The sequence below is a fragment of the Oncorhynchus kisutch genome, linkage group LG21, assembly GCF_002021735.2.
Source record: "Oncorhynchus kisutch isolate 150728-3 linkage group LG21, Okis_V2, whole genome shotgun sequence".
In the NCBI taxonomy this organism is placed as follows: Eukaryota; Metazoa; Chordata; class Actinopteri; order Salmoniformes; family Salmonidae; genus Oncorhynchus; species Oncorhynchus kisutch.
In genome coordinates, this window is record NC_034194.2 from 16,215,618 (window position 1) to 16,234,654 (window position 19,037).

Consider the following 19,037-nt stretch of genomic DNA (forward strand, 5'->3'; position numbering starts at 1 on the left):
TTGTTGTTGCTCCTAGACGCTTCCACTTCACAATAACAGCACTTACAGTTTACCGTGCCAGCTCTAGCAGGGCAGAAATTTGACAAACTGACATCCTATGACAGTGTCACATTGAAAGTCACTGAGCTCTTCAGTAAAGCCATTCTACTGCCAGTGTTTGTTTATGAAGATTGCATGGCTGTGTGCTCAATTTTATACACCTGTCAGCAATAGCCAAATCCACTCATTTGAAGAGGTGTCCACATACACCACATCACCAAAAGTATCATCAATGCAGGCTGCAGTGGTATGGGGTTTACAGTGGACCTCGGCCAAAAATCCGTCCAATAGTAACAGCTAGGCTAAACCATGCAGTGATGGGGAGAGCCATTTGTTGAGCCAAAACTGGCTGCCTTGATGTTCTCAGCCTCTCTATCCCACTATAAAAGGGCACAGCAGAATCTACTAATCAACTATGCTATGATTACCTGACTCAAAACCAACAATCAAAATCATCATAATTTATTGCACCTACAGATAGGCCAAAATCCACAATAAATTCTTTACTCCAGCTGAGAAGTAGGTCCTACCAAACACAGTATTATCAACTTCACTTGTGTTGTCATGGTCCCTGAGAGCAGCAGTCAGCTAAATGGTTAATTTGGTCTCCCTGATGTTCCCTTCTTTAGGTGCCCAACCTCTCCTCTCGGGCCTCTCCTGTACTCTCCCTGCTGTGTGTCCTAGTTAGTCACCTCTACTCCACTTGTGTTTATAGGTTGATGTCCTGCTGAGATCATCAGCAGCACAGCTCAGAAGCTATACGTGAGCAATACGCTTGGAACATCGAATCGCAATAAAAATTACAGTATCGAAACGCAATAATTATTGCGTTATTATTATTATAAGTATTGTGATATCGTATCGTGAGGTCCCTGGCAAATCTCAGCACTGCTATAAATAGCCTCAGACTCCACCAGTAGCAAGGGAGGAAATAACAATGAAATATCTGATACGAAAACCTCAATCTATTCAACAGGATTACATGTAATGCTATCCTCTTCCTGCGCAAAACTAAATTATGGTGATGAGGTTCATCGAATAAGGAGAGGCTGCTGTGCTGTGTACAGCTCCAGTACACTGCACTGTTGTTTTCCTCTGGGACAACGCTAAACTACATGACAATGGTTCTGAATGCTTATCTACAACAACAATAATCCTTGCACTGAATCTTCTATAAAACGGAAAAAAATGCATCTGTCAAAACACGGTGTTAAAAGGGAGGCAATTTTTTCCCTATGAAAAAGATAAAAGACAATTACCTAAAGAAAACAACCTGTGGTTTACCCCTTTGGCACACAGCAAAAACCTTACCTATTACAAAAGCAATTTTCTTGTCGTCTGCTTATTTTAGTCAATTACAAAAGTACTTTTAAGAAAAGTACAACATGTCTAAAGATGACTTTTCAACATTACCTGCTCCCTATCGTTCTCACTATTTAGAAAAACATAATATTGTAGGGCTTCCATCGTGCCCCTTTTCTTGGCAATGTTAGCAGCCACTTGAGTGAGTGCTAGCTAGCTACAAACCAGAACATTAAAACTTGTTAGGGCTAAGGTCCTTTTTTCAGAATTTCCGCCTGACTGACGTTCCCAAAGTAAACTGCGTTTTACTCAGGCCCAGATCCAGGATATGCATATAATTGGTACCATTGGATAGAAAACACTTTGAAGTATGTAGAAATGTAAAAAAATTATGTATGAGACTATAACACAATAGATATGATAAAAGAAAATCCAAAGAAAAAACAACCAGAATTATTTAAAAAATTGAGAGCCCATGCTCTTACAAAGGAGAAAGTTTAGGGGCGTATCCACATCCAGCTCCCAGATTGCAATTCCTATGGCTTCCACTAGATGTCAAAAATCTTTGTTCAAGGTTTCAGGCTTGTTTCTGGGACTCAGAGTTGGAAATCAGTCTGTGCGCACGCGATGAAGAGGACGCGCACCTGCTAATATCGTTTTCCTATTGAACATATTTCTTTCCGTATGAAATATTTTTTATAGTTTAATTACAGGGTACCTGAGGATTGAATAGAAACGTATTTTGACGGTAGCTTTTTGGATTCCTTTCTCTGCATGTTGAACGAGTGGATTACTTAAATCGATGGCGTCAACTAAACTGACTTTGGGATATAAAGAAGGATTTTATCTAACATAACTACATGTTGTAGCTGGGACCCGTTGGATTGCAAATCAGAGGAAGATTTTCAAAAAGTAAGTGAATATTTCATCGCCATTTGTGATTTTATGAAGCCTGTACTGGTAGAAAAATATGTTGTGGGGCGCTGTCCGCAAACAATCGCATGCTTTCACTGTAAAGCCTATTGTAAATTGGACAGTGCTGTTAGATTAACAAGAATTTAAGCTTTTAACCGATATAAGACACTTGTATGTACCTAAATGTTTAATATCCATAATTTTTATGATTATTTATTTGAATTGCGCGCCCTCCAATTTCACCAGAAGTTGTCGACAGGTGTCCCGCTAGCCCTACGTTAAGCTAGCCAAGACTAACACAAACAAAATGACTATACAGCTACAAGTAGTGAGTGGAGTCACAAACAGACTGTACTAAACAAGTTAAATGTCTTACCTGTGATGAAACGTTTTCCACACACACAGCTACGTGCCTACTTGGACACCGCGTCCCCACATTTCCCACACCGAATAGCCTACAGCCATTTCCCTACGTGGGGACATTTGTGAACCGTAGGTCGGGATTTTTGACTTGGCTACATTGAACAACACAGCAGCTTTTCGGCATGTTTTGTTATTTCTGTATAACAAAAAAATCTACGACGAAGTTACGTCTTTTACAATGAAATTGTGCCAGCTCTAGTCACAATAGTGTACAAAACATTAAGAACACCTGCTCTTTCCATGACAGACTGACCAGGTAAAAATAGGTGAAAGCTATGATACCTTATTGATGTCACTTAAAAAAAAAAAAATTAAGCCTCGAGACAATTAAGAGATTTGGTAAGACAAAAGATTTAAGTTCCTTTGAAAGGGGTATGATAGTAGGTGCCAGACACACCGGTTTTTCAAGCTCAACAGTTTCCTGAAGGAATTGAATCTGTTAGGGGACAAAGGGGGGGTGCAACTCAATATTAGGAAGGTGTTCTTAATGTTTTGTACACTCAGTGTATATAGTTGCGCAAATATTATCCATCACCTTTAACCTTACATCTCCAACTCTCCCCAGTGTGAGTTTTATTTATTTATTTATTTTACGTGCGTGATATGAGACTGCACAAAATGTGATTGTTACGTAACAGGACAGTTAACCCGCACTACCCTCAAACCAAGGCATAATGCCTGCTAATTATCTATATACTGTGTTTCAACTTGTCAATTTCTAATTATTTTCAAACAAGTTTTATTTGACAGTTTGAAATGAAGTGTGTTCTGCCTCCTCAATAATTCACATAGAAGTACACCATTTCATTGTGGTGGACAATTGAAGTTTGAGGCATTACGATGAGACGGACAAACTTTGCTCTTTGATACGAGCCCAAGCACTTCTCCAGTGTTTCCTCGGGTCAAGTATGCAGACATTTGTGCATCTCCAGTCAGAACAGAACCTGCACAAACTTTTTCCCACCGTCACATTTTCTGGCTGGCGCCCCATTGCTTTCATTATTGTTTTCCTTACTAATAATAACTTTGGACATGTGTGTGTTCCTATCAAAGTAAGTGCCTTATTACGCTATGGTAATAGTTTCTGTATATCATGTTATGTTGTTTGTACTGTAATACACCATATGTATGTATGGCGCATAATGGTTTGTGTGGTAGTCATGTATTTACTGTTTATTCACATTTTTCAAGTACTTGCGACAAATAATGTATTCTTATTTTTGCATAGATTATAATGGACACGTGTAAGATGCTTTTTTGAAGGTTTTACTGATTATGATGAGATAATGCTAAGCCATATTAACCCACTATGTGTGGAGCCATGTTTGTTGACATCATTCAACGCATTCTGGGTGTCAGACCAAAGATATTTTAGCAAGATGTAATAACAAGGTGAAGATGTTGTAACAAGGTGAAGGGACGGTTCACTCGTCTTTCGAGTAAACTTCCAGAAGTCAATGATGGGAAGTGAATTACGGTAGACGACACAACCCCTTCAACCTTCAACATGCATACTGATAACAGACCCAAACTCATCTTGTCACCTCTTCTTATCTTTGGTTGAAGCAGAAAAAACAAACATGGTGGTGCACACAAACTACCCACTAGGCGGATTACTTTCGACTTTTAGAAAGTGTTTTACCAAATGATTTTGATGATTGGTAAGCTCACCCGTGATGTGATTAATTGTAAATAGTAAATGCTTTCAGTTAATGCGTATTATGGTTTCTGTCAGCTAAGAGTGAGCTTGTTTAGCTCACTATTTACACAGTTTGCGCTAGGACCGATGTAGCCTACATTTTCTGATTTGGATGACAATTGTGTTACGCTGTTGCTACTTCTGTGAATGTCTGAAAATTGCATCCATAAATAAACTGCACACGTCGAGGACATAACGTTTGTGCAAAATGTTTAGTGAAAAAATAACAATGTGGCCAGCTCAAACACTGACCGCTGCATCAATCGTAACTCAACGTTTAATGAAGTGTTCTAATCACACCGGTTTGCACGTACGCTGCAGGGGCCACTGTAGAATGATCACACCCATGTGTTCGTACGCGTCAAAGGGTTAAACACTATCTTAACATCTGGTCTGACTTCTATCACCAATATTAAACCATATGATCTGAAGTGTCCAGAAACAATTCTATTTTGGGGTTTGTCCGGGATCTGGACTTTGATCGTGTGTGTTACTTTGCTTAGAACAAACATAAATATTGAAGAGACTCACCTCCACCTCACAGGGGAACTGGCTTCCATCAAGCATGGTCACGTGACACATCACCATCTTCACCTTCTTGGTCAGTTTCAGTGGTGACTTGATAAAAGAATGTCCACCCTCAGGCTTCTGGCTCTCTTCCTCGTCTTTCTTCTCCTCTCCTCCTTCCTCTGCCTCCTTGTTCTCCTCTTCTGCTGCACTCTTCTCCTGAGATTCCTCTGCTGCTTTCTCCTCCTTAGCAGGCTAGACACAAATCACCAAGAGGAGATTCACAGAGCGAACAAGAAAAACCCTTCACATCCACAAAGGCCATTTTGTCAACAGTGGTTTGTCAAAGAGTAGCCTAGTTCTGCTTAGTGCCATCAATTCTGTCAGCACAGATCTGTACGGAGAACCATAGTGTAACTTCTATCGCGGTACACACAGCTTTTAACCAGCACTCATTATGTTTTCCATTGGCTTGATCAGTGTAGATGATGTCATTGGGCGGATCAAAGTCTTAAAACATGGAAAAGGGCTGGGAATTTGGCTGGAATATCGACAAGCACAACGAGGAGATGTTTCTTCTGCAGCATACAGCGATTCCAACGTAATAAAATCATAAAGGACAAATGAGGGGAACATTCAACATCTCTATACTAAGTGATATGTACCTTCTTTGTGACTGACTGACTAATACTCCTAACAGGGTTGAAGGAGGAACCTTGACAGAGAGAGCTAGTGACAGAGAGATCTAGTGAAGTGAGCTAAGTGGCACCAATTCCTCAGGGCCCCTGCTTGGTTTGCTGTGGTTGAATCAGGTCGTGTGACTGCAAGGTCAACGATGACACGCTACTGTCAGACAGCCAGCAGAGAAGACCATCTTGATAAGCAGAGCTATAGTAAATAGAGTAATCTGGGTTCTCATCTGCCAGAGAGGAAATCAAATCTAAATCTGAGAATCGTTGAATTGAAAAACACAAGCAAAGATAATGGAGAGACAGTAAGAGGTGTGTGGTGTTAATATGGCCAATATAGGCTAGCATACCTGAGTGTCTGCACTGCCAGTGGAATGATTCTCCTCCTCTTTTTCCTCCGATTTCACTTCCTCTTTCTGTTCTGGTTTCGGCTCTCCGTTAATTTTCTCTTCTTCCACCTGTGGTTGGGCTGCTGTGGGCGATGACGTCTGCTCTGCCTCGGCCTGCTCCCCCTTCTCACCGTCCTCCTCCTTCACGGAGGCAACGCCTGCCTCCTCCTTGGGTGCAGCCTGGCTCTCTTTGGGTCCCACCTGGCTCTGAGACTTCTGCTTCTTAAGCCATGGAGGGAGGAACCTGGAGATCCCTTTCTTCTCAGAGGCTGGTGGTGAGGCTGGGGTGTCCTCGCCCTCCTGTGGTGTGGCGTTGTCAGCTGGCTGGGCCTCCTCCTGCTTCTCCTTGGCCTCTGCGGGGGCCTCGGCTGAGTCGGTGGCCGGAGCGGGGTGGTCGTTGGCGGACTGCTCTGCGGCCTTGGCCTCGTCTGTCTGGTTGGTGGCTGCTGGTTCTGATTCAGGTGCTGCAGGCTGCTCCTCTGCCTTCTCCGGCTCTTTCCTCACCTCCGTCTCAGATCCCACCTCTGTCGTCATGGTCCCCAGTCACACTGCACACAGAGAGAAAGGGGGATAGAGTTAAACCAGGAAAAGCTAACATCGTATCATATGTATTCCCAAATCACTAGCTAATAATAAATGAGCCAGGGCCTAAAACTAACCTTTTGGTCCACTAACCAAAATATCACAGAGGAGACACATTTCATCTGCCCCTTTAAGGGAGGGAAGTTAGCGGTGTAACGCGACTTAAGTCATGTTCATTCCTGTGGGATTGAGAGTCTGAGTAGTAGCCGGATTGTCTTCCCTAATAGATGAAATGTAACATTGAGAAACAACCTAGTTTGTGAACAAAACTATGTAAATAGCCAAGAAACACAACGACAAAGTCTCACTTCAGTGAACTTTAGTTCCAAGTAAATTAAGCCACATTTTATGCTTGTGCGTTGTCATGTTGCTTGTTTCAGGTTGGTCAAATTGTAAATACATTTATTGTCTACGTTGTGTTCTTTTTTTCTTCTCATGTAACACAACACCGCAATTCGAAAGACGGTTTAGACGCCATAATATCAGCAGCATTTTTGTCAGCCGTGTTTCATTGTGACGGATTTCTTTGACATTATGTAATTGGAGCCAACTAAATTGTCATGTGGGGTGATGGTACAAAAGGCCATTGGCCATCAATGGCTGGCTGCTAAGGGGCTAACTGCATCTCCCACCAGAGAAGAGCGGTGGCCCCAGGCAGGGCTTCAACCCAAATATCAGTGACAAGGGAACAGCTCTGCACAACGCATTTACTCATTCACCATGACAACAGGACTCAAGGGCAAGAGGTTAAGGTTCGCCACGCCTCTCTCAGTATCGAAGAAAATGGCACGGCTCAAAATAAAACAACGCAATGATATTACAGCTGCCTGAGTCTCTGGGTAATGGCGTTTCGACAGTAATTGGGTTGGAAACGTCATGTTCCAGAGAGGAGGACATAGCCTCTGAAATTAAATGGACAAGGCGCTGCAGGGTGGAGCAATGACTCTCTGTAGAGACTAATTCACTTAAATCAAATGATCTACCCTGACTAAATCGGTTTATTTCCTTTCTCCTGATAACAAATGTGATTGCATTGTAAACCTCTGTAGAATAAAGTCAGAATTGATCATGTACCTGGCATTCCATGGTTCACTTCGGTTAAACTATTCTTGTAGCAATCATTATGAGAGCGCACGCACACACACACACGGAACAATATTCTGGGTTACATGCAGGGGCGATTTATAAATAGAAAAATGGTCCCTCACGCATGACTAGCCAACGAGTTACGAAGGAGAGGAGCCATTTTATGGTCTTTTTTTGGTTCCACACATTTTACAAGGGGTCATGTGACAAGTTGACTGGGGAATTAAGGGAGGCAGCAGCTGAGAAGACTCAGGGAAGAGTTGAAAATGTAACCAAGAAAAATATTATTCTATCCAGAACTAACAGGGATGAGCGACACTTTAGTAGCAAAATGTAACAGAATGAACAGGATAGGAGAACACATTTTGGCCTTCTTCAATTCAGATTAGGTTTAATCAGGTTAAGGACAAGAAGACGAATACAATTGCAACGAATACAATTACATTGAGGCCGATAAGAAAACTGTGCCGCCGACACGCATCGACAACAGTGAGCATTCAGACCCTGATAACAAGGAACAGATGGTTTACCGTCAGACTTTATTCAATTTAAGAAAATAATCAACCTAACTCCACGAATGGCATTGTAACAGACACCACTTCCTCACTGATGTGCGGGGCTACATTCAGGACACACAAAAACACAAATAAAGACAAGATGTGTAGGTCTAAGCTACACATCAAATGGTTCAAATTAGGCCAATAAATCACACAATCCATTGCAAAGAAATCATCTACATCTAGGCCTAAATCTAATCAAAAGAAAATAGTATTTTTAACACAATATCAATTCCCTGATAATCCTAACCTGAATGTAGTGCAGGGTCAGGCTGGTAAATGAAATCACAACAGAGATTACCTGAAATAGAATACCATGTTGAATACCACAGCCTACAGGTTCAAAACTCAGAGCATATTTCTACCAATTTGCCACAGGGGAGTGACTTGCTCAGCCATTCAGTGGAACCAGGATCTGGCCACCCCGGCAGACTGCAGGCTAAATCCCAAATCTGCAAACGCTTGCACATCATGGGAGTAAGTGAAACAACACAGCCTGTCAAAACCAATCTGGGTCCTTGTCAGCAAAAAAACAAAATGGCCTCTCCATAGAGACATATGACTGACGTGCTCTCTCGTCACCTCATGCCGTCAGATGGTATTTTCTTTAAGAGGCTAATGTCACAGACATAATCCAGCAGACAGAACAGACTGGAAGTCACAGCCTCAACACACACACACACACACACTGGTTCTGGAGGTGGGTGGTGGTTAGCCTAAGTGTTAACGCTCGTAAAAACACGCGTCTCGATCTACGGCTATATAATAATCAGTTATGCTAGGAGAACTGTGGGTGTGACAGTCTGGGGTATTTTAAGCATGTCGGCGTGAGTTTTGTTTGCTGTACACCTCCAGCCCAAGTGTAGGCTATGTGGAGCGTGTTGAGTGATAAGGGATTTAGCTTATCCCCAGTCAAATCAAACACTTCACCTCCCTACACCGCAACACAGCCTATTGTTTCATTACACTAATTCGACACGTTTGGACAATTAAAGTACACTGACTGCAGTGACAAAGTCTGGAATCAAAACCATTAAGACATTTCTAAGAGACACACAATACGCAAATTATCATTTTTCCCCTAATGTTTTTTCAATGTTCTCAGGTAGTCCCAAGAACTGACATGAAGCAACACTGGCAGTCTGTGATAAAGATCATTTCTCTGCTCATTCCCAACTGGCTGCAGTGTCCGCTTTTTCCTCCTGCAGCAAGCAGGTCTCTAGTTATGTTTCAGCCTCTCCTTCCATCTCGCCCAGGGCAACAACTCCCCAGACAGGAGATTCAAGGCCTCTTTCCCCCCCACCCACCTCTCTCTCCCCTCGCTCTCATTCCCACACTGCTAAACAACAATAGGACTTGCATGCTCTCACATACCCACTCTGGGTCTGGGAAATCTCCATCTAGCCTTGTACTCAAAATGGAAATGCAGATCATGAGTGGACCGAAAATGTGCCCCCCCCATCTAGCTTGCCGTAAGCGCTTCCCCCCCATATGTCCTTTCTATATGAATTAAATGTTTATGGCATGCCTTATGTAACTTGGCTAAACCATCTGGTACCTCTCAAACTGGTTTCCTCCTGCATGCAGAAGAGTCTCCTAGTAGCAAACACCAAGTCTAAACCCATTGAAATTGTTATCAGTTATCAGCTTATTTCTCGATCAACCTCTTTAAAAACAGTTTTTTTGGTGCAACAGAGCTTTAGAGTAGTAATTGTACTTGATAGAGTCTCTTCTTTATTGGGGAAAACAGAGAGACAGAGAGAGAAAAAAAAGCACGTCGCTAAGAGCGCTCCTGTACCGTGGCGCTGGTCTGGGGATTGTTTTGCTTAGGTTCTGCTCCCCACCGAGGCATACCATACCGGGAATGCTGCAGCTTCAAAAGGATTTGCGACAGGCAGGCTTTCATTTCCCCCTCATCCCAGGACTCTATCCCCCCCCCCCATAAAAACATCCCCCAGACAGTGGCAGGAGAAGCCATTAGAGAGGAGCTGCCATTCCGTTTCATCTTTAGACACAGGTTAGCGGATTTGTTGTAGTACAGTGTCGCAACTCTTTATCGAGCCCTTGTATCTTCTGGATTTGTGACATTACACACGGTCACCGGCTGCGCACACATGCATTATGAAGTCACGTCTCATAACACACCGGGTCAGACAATGTGCTTGGCAAAACAAGGATGTCACTGCAACAACAACCAGGACAACGCCCCTCACTGATTATTCCAATCAAATCACTGGTTAATTAAATGACAGCTGGACAATGACTAGGCAAAGTCAATTTGCCAGTATTTAAAAAAATATGATTACATTTATTGGTCACATACATATGTATAGCAGATGTTATTGCGGGTGTAGCAAAATGCTTGTTCATTACCATATCTACTCAATCGTATGACCCATGAGCTCCAGGAACGGCTGAACTCTGAACACTCTTTGCGTCCAGCTAAACTCAAAACAGCTGACCTCACATTCCATCAAAGTGATCGGCAGATGAACTGCATTGACTATTAGCCAGCCGTGTCAGCCTCAGTACAGTAACTCAGTGCATCGCTGTGGTGTGGCGCTGGGTGTGAGTACAGAGCAGCACCTTACCGTGATCTCTCCCCCCGCTGACGACCGACTCAAGACTCGGTCCTTTCCTTTCACCGTCCTGTGCTGTATTCCAGCTGATCAACCTCCTCCTGCTCTATACACTGCTGTCATTACCGCACCAAACTCAGGGGGACAGGCATAGACCGAGAGAAGAATGAGGGCGAGAGAGGAAGCCAAACTCTGCTGAGAGAGAATGGGGGAGGGAGGAGGGAGAGGGTGAGCGAAGGAGGCAGACCCCACCCCGGCTGTGTATGTGCCAAGAGATGGATTGTTAATGGACACTTGTGTTCAGGGACCAAGGCTAATCAACTCCTTCCCTCACTCCATCCTTTTCCTTTTCCCTGGCCCTGCCGCTTTTCACTGGCACAGGCATGCCAGTCCTCTCCTCTCTCCTTGGGGGACACCAGCTTGGTGCTGCAGCAGCTAGCTAACCACACACACACACACACACACACACACAAACATTCACACGCCAGCTATTGCGGGTTGGCTCCCATCTAACCTAAATGACAGGAGTTTAAAGAGCTCTGAGGAGCCTGTCCTCAAAAGGAAAGTTTCACACACACCATTCCAGACTGTAGACAAGATGTACTATTCTCAGCACCTATTCTCACAAGCATCAACATGGTGTTATAACTCATTATTCTAATGGTGTTAGCAGGCGAGCACCGAAATTACATTTTGGCCAAATCTTTATCCCAGTATTAGTGCTAATTTCACACATTGGGTGACAGATGGGAGGGCTCAAGTCATGTCGATGTACAGTGAAACAGACGGGTGAACTGCATTGGCAAAACAGTACACACGATCGAGGGTCTTAGCAGCCATGTTGCCAACAGTAGTGCACCGTAGTAGGATACAGCAGAAAATTATGCTAGAGATGGGCATTTGAGAAACAATTTTTAGAACACAAGGCCTGCACATTTATCTATATGCCAACAGTGCGCAACAATGCCTAATTTATCATAACCATTACAGATAACAAATCCTAATTGCACCATATATACAGTGGCTTCAGAGAGTATTCACACCCCTTGACTTTTTGTTGTGCTACAGCATGAATATTAAATGAATTAAAATTGAGATGTGTCACTGGCCTACACACAATAGTCCATAATGTCAAAGTGGATTTATGTTTTTAGACACAAATTATTTAAAAATGAAAAGCTGAAATGTCTTGAGTCAATACATATTGAACCCCATTGTTAAATAGACGGGACAAAATTATTCCAAAACTGCAGCGCTCGTTGTGTCCCTACTTCAGTCAACCAGTCCATTTTGAATTTATGATACAAAAAAAACCTATCATCATTTGGCAAAGAATGTAGCTTGTGTATCCCATCAGTTGGATCCGTTTTTAATAGGCGTTTATTTCTGTAGGCCTAACGGGAGCGCTACTCCGCACGTGTGTCAGCGTACTCAGCACGTGTGTGTAGAGCTGGTGGTCGGGACGCAATTGACTGCGTGAGACGGAGGGAAAAGGGAATTTAGGGAGAAGCGTAATGCTTGGTTTCTTTATTGTTGTGCCCCGCAAATGCACATGTAGATATGGAATACCAGAGTGAAAGCAAATTAACATGGTCATCCAAGACAAAATTCCGCTCTCTGGTAAAATATTTTTGGGACGGCCGTATTACTCATGCTCATCCCCCAAATGATGCAGAGGCATTTTTAGGGAGGCGCACTCTGAAGTAGAGTTGGTGTCCCCAAAGTGTGCACTATGAAGGGATGCGTGCCCCAAGAGAGCGAGATCAAAACTGCTTGTCGTGCTTAATGGGGGAGGAGGCAGGATGGATAACAGGGTCTATGGGCACAGACTCATCAGTGGGAGGGTCACAGCAGGATTAAACTAAGAGGAATGTCCAGACGCCCCAAAGGATGAAAAGACCACAGACAAAAGGAGCTAATTGCCCGGGTCTCATGGCACAAAATGTCAATTTTCTCTTTCCTCTAAAGCCCTTTATTGAAGTCAAATGACAATGAGTTCTGCTGTTAGATGGATACGGGGGAGAGAGAAAAGCCACAAGTGTTGGAATGAAGCTCACATTTTTTTAACCACTATGTACAGCAGTGCCTAGAGCACAAGCCTATCTTATTTCCATCAAACAGACGCAAGGCATAACACACATGCTTTTAAACTGAACAAAAATATAAAAACCGCAACATTTCAAAGATTCTACTACTGAGTTACAGAAAATCTGTCAATTGAAAGCAATTCTAATCTATGGACTTCACATGACTGGGAAATACAGATATCGGTCAGTCCCAGATTGTAGGGGCGTGGATCAGAAAACCAGTCAGCATCTGGTGTGACCACCATTTGCCTGACGCAGCCAGACACATCTCCGTCGCATAGAGTTGTCCCATTCCTCTTCAATGGCTTTACGGAGTTGCTGGATATTGTCGGGAACTGGCACGCTGTCGTACACGTCGATCCAGAGCATCCCAAACATGCTCAACTGGTGACATGTCTGGTGAGTGTGCAGGCCATGGAAGAACTGGGACATTTTCAGCTTCCAGGAATTAAACTAAGAGGAATATCCAGATGCCCCAAAGGATGAAAAGACCTTGCGACAGTGGGCCATGCATTATCATAAGGTAACGGAGGCGGATGAATGGCACTGCAATGGGCCTCAGGATCTCTACCTGGTATCTCTGTGCATTGAAATTGCCATTGATAAAATGCAATTGTGTTCGTTGTCCATAGCTTATGCCTGTCCATACCATAACCCTACCAACACTATGGGGCACTTATTCACAATGTTGACATCAGCAAACTGCCATACACGGTCTGCCATCGGCCCGGTATTTCCTAAAAAAATGTTGGAGGCGGCTTATGGTGGAGAAATTTCCATCAAATTATTTGGCAACAGCTCTGGTGGACATTCCTGCAGTCAGCATGCCAATTGCACGCTCCCTCAAAACTTGAGACATCTGTGGCATTGTGTTGTGTGGCATTGTGTTGTGTGACAAAAAGTGCACCTGTGTAATGATCATGCTGTTTAATCAGCTTCTTGATATGCCACACCTGTCAGGCGAATAGATTATATTCGCAAAGGAGAAATGCTCACTAACTAGGATGTAAACAAATTTGTGCACATTTAAGAGAAATACGCTTCTTGTACATCTGGAACACTTCTGCAATCTTTTATTTCAGCTCATGTAAAGAGTTGGGCCCCTGTTTCATGTTGCGTTTATATTTTGTTCTGTGTATATTATCATTCACTCCACGAGTCAAAATAACCGTGGCTTGTCAGTGATGTAGGACGTGATTACATTTGAGACAGGGTATTCCAGCTCTTTGAAAACTCCTAGTCCTAGCACCTTCAGGTAGGATAACAAAAACAGACCCTGCAGTGTGATTCAATAACTTAACATTTGAATAAAGCAAACCTGCCAGAGACAACAGACCAATGTATGAGTTTCAGTCTGTGTCTCTCACACAAGGCACTGACTTACACACACACACACACACAAAGCACAGTCCCAATGTTGGGATGCCTTACTTAAGTAAGAGTGTGGGAGCTAAAGGCGCCACTCAAGTGGGCTAAATTGGTTTTCCTGAGGAACACGTCTAAACCAAACTTTGTGCACCATCTGGGATTTAGCTGAGTTGCTATAGCAACAGGAAGTTCCCAGTTGTGCATGCAGCTCACACTGTTAACTCGGCAGCAACAAAGAGGGTCACAAGCAGTAATGGTCTCAATGGCAAGAGAAAAGTCTGTTTGAATCGGTTTCCTCTAGAGTTCAGACTAACTCCACAGCATGGGGAGACTAAGTGTGCAGTGCCTCAGACTCAGTGGTGTGGAACAAATCGCTTTAATTAAAGTGTTTTTGAAATTAAATGAGAATCATGTTATGAGATGCTGGAACATTTTTACTTGGACATTTAGGAAGATCTAATTTGTTGGTCAATGCCAGTTAAACTCAAAATCATCAACAATTTAGTTCATCAAGACCTAGTAGCTTTACCCCATGTCATTAAAACCCACTTGTATTTGTGTACTGAGCCACCTAGCACTAACACAACCTCAATTCCCCTTGTTTGCATAGTAAACTCCTTTGTGGTCTATGAATTCCTCCCATAGTCGCCATCCATCCCTGCGGCAGCAACTGTGAGACCAACGTTGTCTCCTCTACAATGACCTGCAGCCTGTGTGAGCACAACAATACAGGGATCAATCACTGTAAGCTGCTGGGCTACTGTGTCCCACTGTTAGTCCAACAGCCCAGCCATAATGGCATCCCTTACATTAGACATTTTTATTTGTGTCATTTAGCAGACACTTGTATCCAGAGCGACCTACAGCGACCTAAGTGCCTTGCTCAAGGGCGCAGTGATTCGAACCAGCGACCTTTCAGTTACTGGCCCATCGCACTTAACCTCTAGGCTACCTTTCGCCCTACAACAACCCTTCTGTGTGGCTCTCATTTACAGGGCCCAGTTGACCTCTGAAGGACTTTGCAGTAAGGTATGTGTGGTGGCTGAAGGGAAAGATGGTAAAAAGCTAATTCTAGGACTCTTGAGAATCAATGAGACTCACTGGTTTAGATAGTAGCTGTGATCGAATAACCATACTAGCGTGCCACATACCTAAACTGCATACTATTTAGCATGTACTGTTTAGTAAAAAGGATGCAGTATCCCACGGTCGCAACGCAGTAGTGGCTCATGATTGGCTGAGTAGGATTCAACATATATGCATTGCATTATTTCAACAGACATGCATCGCATTAACCAGCCTGATAAAAGCTCATTTCCAATTAGATACATTTCTCTAAACTGAAAAGAACAAGAATGGAGTTATGGGCCAACTCAAGCTGGTTATAGGAATACTATCACGTTCGACATATGCCTTAGTAGACCATATAGCCCATCTCTCCTATTCATTCAAGGGTTTTTCTTGATTCATACTATTTTATACACTGTAGAAAACTATGAAATAACACATGGAATTATGTAGTAACCAAAAACAAAGTGTTAAACAAAATATATTTTACATTTGAGATTCTTCAAAGTAGCCACCCTTTCCTTGACGACAGCTTTGCACACTCTCGGCATTCTCTCAACCACCTTCAAGAGGTAGTCACCTGGAATGCATTTCAATTAACAGGTGTGCATTGTTAAAAGTTCATTTGTGGAATTTCTTTCCTTCTTAATGCCTTTGAGCCAATCAGTTGTGTTGTGACAAGGTAGGGGTGGTATACAGGCAAGAAGAGCTCAAATAAGCAAAGAGAAACGACAGTCCATCATTACTTTAAGACATGAAGGTCAGTCAATATGGAAAATGTCAATAACTTTGAAAGTTTCAAGTGCAGTCGCAAAAACAATCAAGCTCTATGATGAAACTGGCTCTCACGAGGACCGCCACAGGAAAGGAAGACCCATATTTACCTCTGCTGCAGAGGATAAGTTCATTAGAATAACTGCACTTCAGCTTGCAGTCCAAATAAATGCTTCACAGAGTTCAAGTAACAAACACATCTCAATGTCAACTGTTCAGAGACGGTGTGAATCATGGTTGAATTGCTAGAAACCACTACTGAAGGACACCAATAAGAGGGAGAGACTTGCTTGGGCCAAGAAACATGAGCAAAGTACATTAGACCGGTGGAAATCTGTCCTTTGGTCTGATGAGACCAAATTGTAGATTTTTGGTTCCAAACGCCGTGTCTTTGTGAGACGCAGAGTAGCTGAACGGATTACCTCTGCATGTGTGCTTCCCACCGTGAAACATGGAGGTGGTGTGATGGTGATTTATTTAGAATTCAAGGCACACTTAACCAGCATGGCTACCATAGAATTCTGTAGCGATACGCCATCCCATCTGGTTTGCGCTTAGTGGGACTATCATTTGTTTTTCAACAGGACAAAGACCCAAAACACACCTCCAGGCCGTGTAAGGGCTATTTGACCAAGAAGGAGAGTGATGTAGTGTTGCATCAGATGACTTGGCCTCCACAAGCCCCCAACCTCAACCCAATTGAGATCGTTTGGGATTAATTGGAATGCAGAGCGAATGAAAAGCAGCCGAAGTCCTCAGCATACGTGGGAACTCCTTCAAGACTGTTGTAAAAATATTCCAGGTGAAGCTGGTTGAGAGAATGCCAAGAGTGTGTAAAGCTGTCATCAATGGAGGCTACTTTGAAAAATCTCAAATATTTTGATTTGTATAACACTTTTTTGTTTACTACATGATTCCATGTGTTATTTCATAGTTTGTCTTCACTATTATTCTACAATAGTCAAAATAAAGAAAAATCCTTAAATGAGTTGGTGTCCAAAGTTTTGAAAAACAAAAGTGGACAGCATAGCAAATTCAGAACTGCAACATAATGAAGTTAAGCTCTGATCATTTGGGAATGAGATCAGAATGACTGCTAAGGCTTGATCCATACATTCAATAATTTCAATCAAAAAGGACCGATTAGCATGACATTAATAACGCAGCCACATCCAGAGTCCCCGTGGCCGACGCATTCAGAATATGGTTAAGTATTTAGTTTAAAAGCTCTGACAAAAAAGGCCAAGAGAACAAAAACACTTTCAGTGAGAAAACTAAAATCCACTTTGGCTAAAAATGTTGCCCGATGCTCGTGAACTTTTTAAGGAGAACAAAAACTACTTAAGCTTCATTTGAACACCACTGCAGGAGCTATGGGCATCTTCCCATGCAAGTAGCCTAGTTTTGTTGTTGGCTACTTGAACAGAACCAGGGCCTATCACTTGCAGCCCACCTCTACCAATGCAAGTGTGAAAAACCGTGCATCGAATTCTACTATATGAAGAGCCAAAATTAGTATAACATCCTGGCATTTAAACCATACTTGATTTTGGAAAAGTCGCATACTACTAAACATGTAATTTTTTTTGCATTCTCAAACTGCCTACTGTTAAAGACGCAAGTATATGTATTCAGACAGGGCCAGTGTCTTTAAATGGGAGATGTAGGCCACTAGACTAACTCCTCGCATTCCCATCAGCCGCATGATCTAAACTGCATTTAGATCATCTCCAGCCACACACAGTGGCAGCCAACCATGCTTCTTTACCAACTTTGGACACAGGAGAATGAGGCAGTTAACTGCAATAATGATGTGCATCAAATGTGGTGTCCGTGTCCGCAATGTTTTTCTATGATCTACCCCCAGCCTGATGGTTTAGGCTAATGTTAGTCCAATCTACACATTCCATCAGAGAGAAAAGGTCAAATAGACAGGAGTAAGTACACATAGGATAGAGCTTATACCATGACATGATCACACAACGAGCCAAGGGGGTAAAGCGCAGAAACTCACATTTCAGACTTGATAAAGCTGATCTCAAGTCAGACTTAGACACCTGCTAAATAAAATTGTACTCATTCATGCGCACACACACACCACAATTTCTACTACCAGAGTCTTATTGCTAATACTGCACAATTTAATCCCCCCCTTTCTCTGATACATGTGTAAATATTGGACTATAAAAATTGTGCCTTTCTGTACTATACTTATGCTAAACTGTTATTTCTATTCTACTGAGCCAGTTAGTATTCTTTTCTTTTATGATTTCTTATTGTTGTTGCATTGTCGAGAAGGAACCTGTAAGTAAGCACTTCGTTGGACAGTGTACAGTATACCACGTGTATCCTGCACATACCACTAATACAATTAAGCAATAAGGCCCGAGGAGTTGTGGTATATGGACAATATACCACAGCTAAGGGCTGTTCTTACGACGCAAAGCAGAGTGCCTGGATACAGCCCGCTAGCCGTGGTATATTGGCTATATACACACCACACCTCCTAAATAAAGGTGAAATAAAAAATATATAAACACAAACCCCCAGTGGTGCCTTATTTTTTTTATTTTACCTTTATTTAACCAGGCAAGTCAGTTAAGAACAAATTCTTATTTTCAATGACGGCCTAGGAACAGTGGGTTAACTGCCTGTTCAGGGGCAGAACGACAGATTTGTACCTTGTCAGCTCGGGGGTTTGAACTTGCAACCTTCCGGTTACTAGTCCAACGCTCTAACCACTAGGCTACAGCTGCATCTGATACAGGAAAGGACTCCAATCCCAACATCACAATGTAGAAGACGCAGCCCCACAGTGATAGCAGGTTGATATTAGCACACTTCCTGTCCTTCGATTTTCCCCTACACCCCGTGGAGCATGTTTCCCTATGGCTCAGTATCGGACTTAACTCAGACATAGATACTCCCACTGCAGGGACTCCAGCATCCCAGAGCACCAACCCCAGCCCAGAG

The 19,037-nt window shown here is 42.8% G+C and overlaps 1 protein-coding gene across 32 annotated transcripts in view; it reads right to left on the bottom strand.

Moving 5' to 3' along the window:
• Positions 1-19,037, bottom strand: part of epb41l2 (erythrocyte membrane protein band 4.1 like 2) — a 97,692-nt gene that overhangs the window by 40,856 nt on the left and 37,799 nt on the right. For 5 of the 32 annotated variants that reach the window (XR_004204683.1, XR_004204682.1, XR_004204689.1 and 2 more), the window contains exons 1-3: positions 10,780-10,970; positions 5,925-6,511; positions 4,910-5,140 (exon numbers count right to left, since the gene is read on the bottom strand). Coding sequence is in view for 18 of the 32 variants with exons in the window: in XM_031800627.1 (XP_031656487.1) it covers positions 4,910-5,140; positions 5,925-6,497 (804 nt within the window). In the remaining 14 variants the exon portion in view is untranslated. Of the gene's footprint in view, positions 1-4,909; positions 5,141-5,924; positions 6,512-10,779; positions 10,980-19,037 lie in introns of those variants that run through there. The other 27 variants (XR_004204686.1, XM_031800632.1, XM_020455564.1 and 24 more) reach the window with 11 other exon arrangements.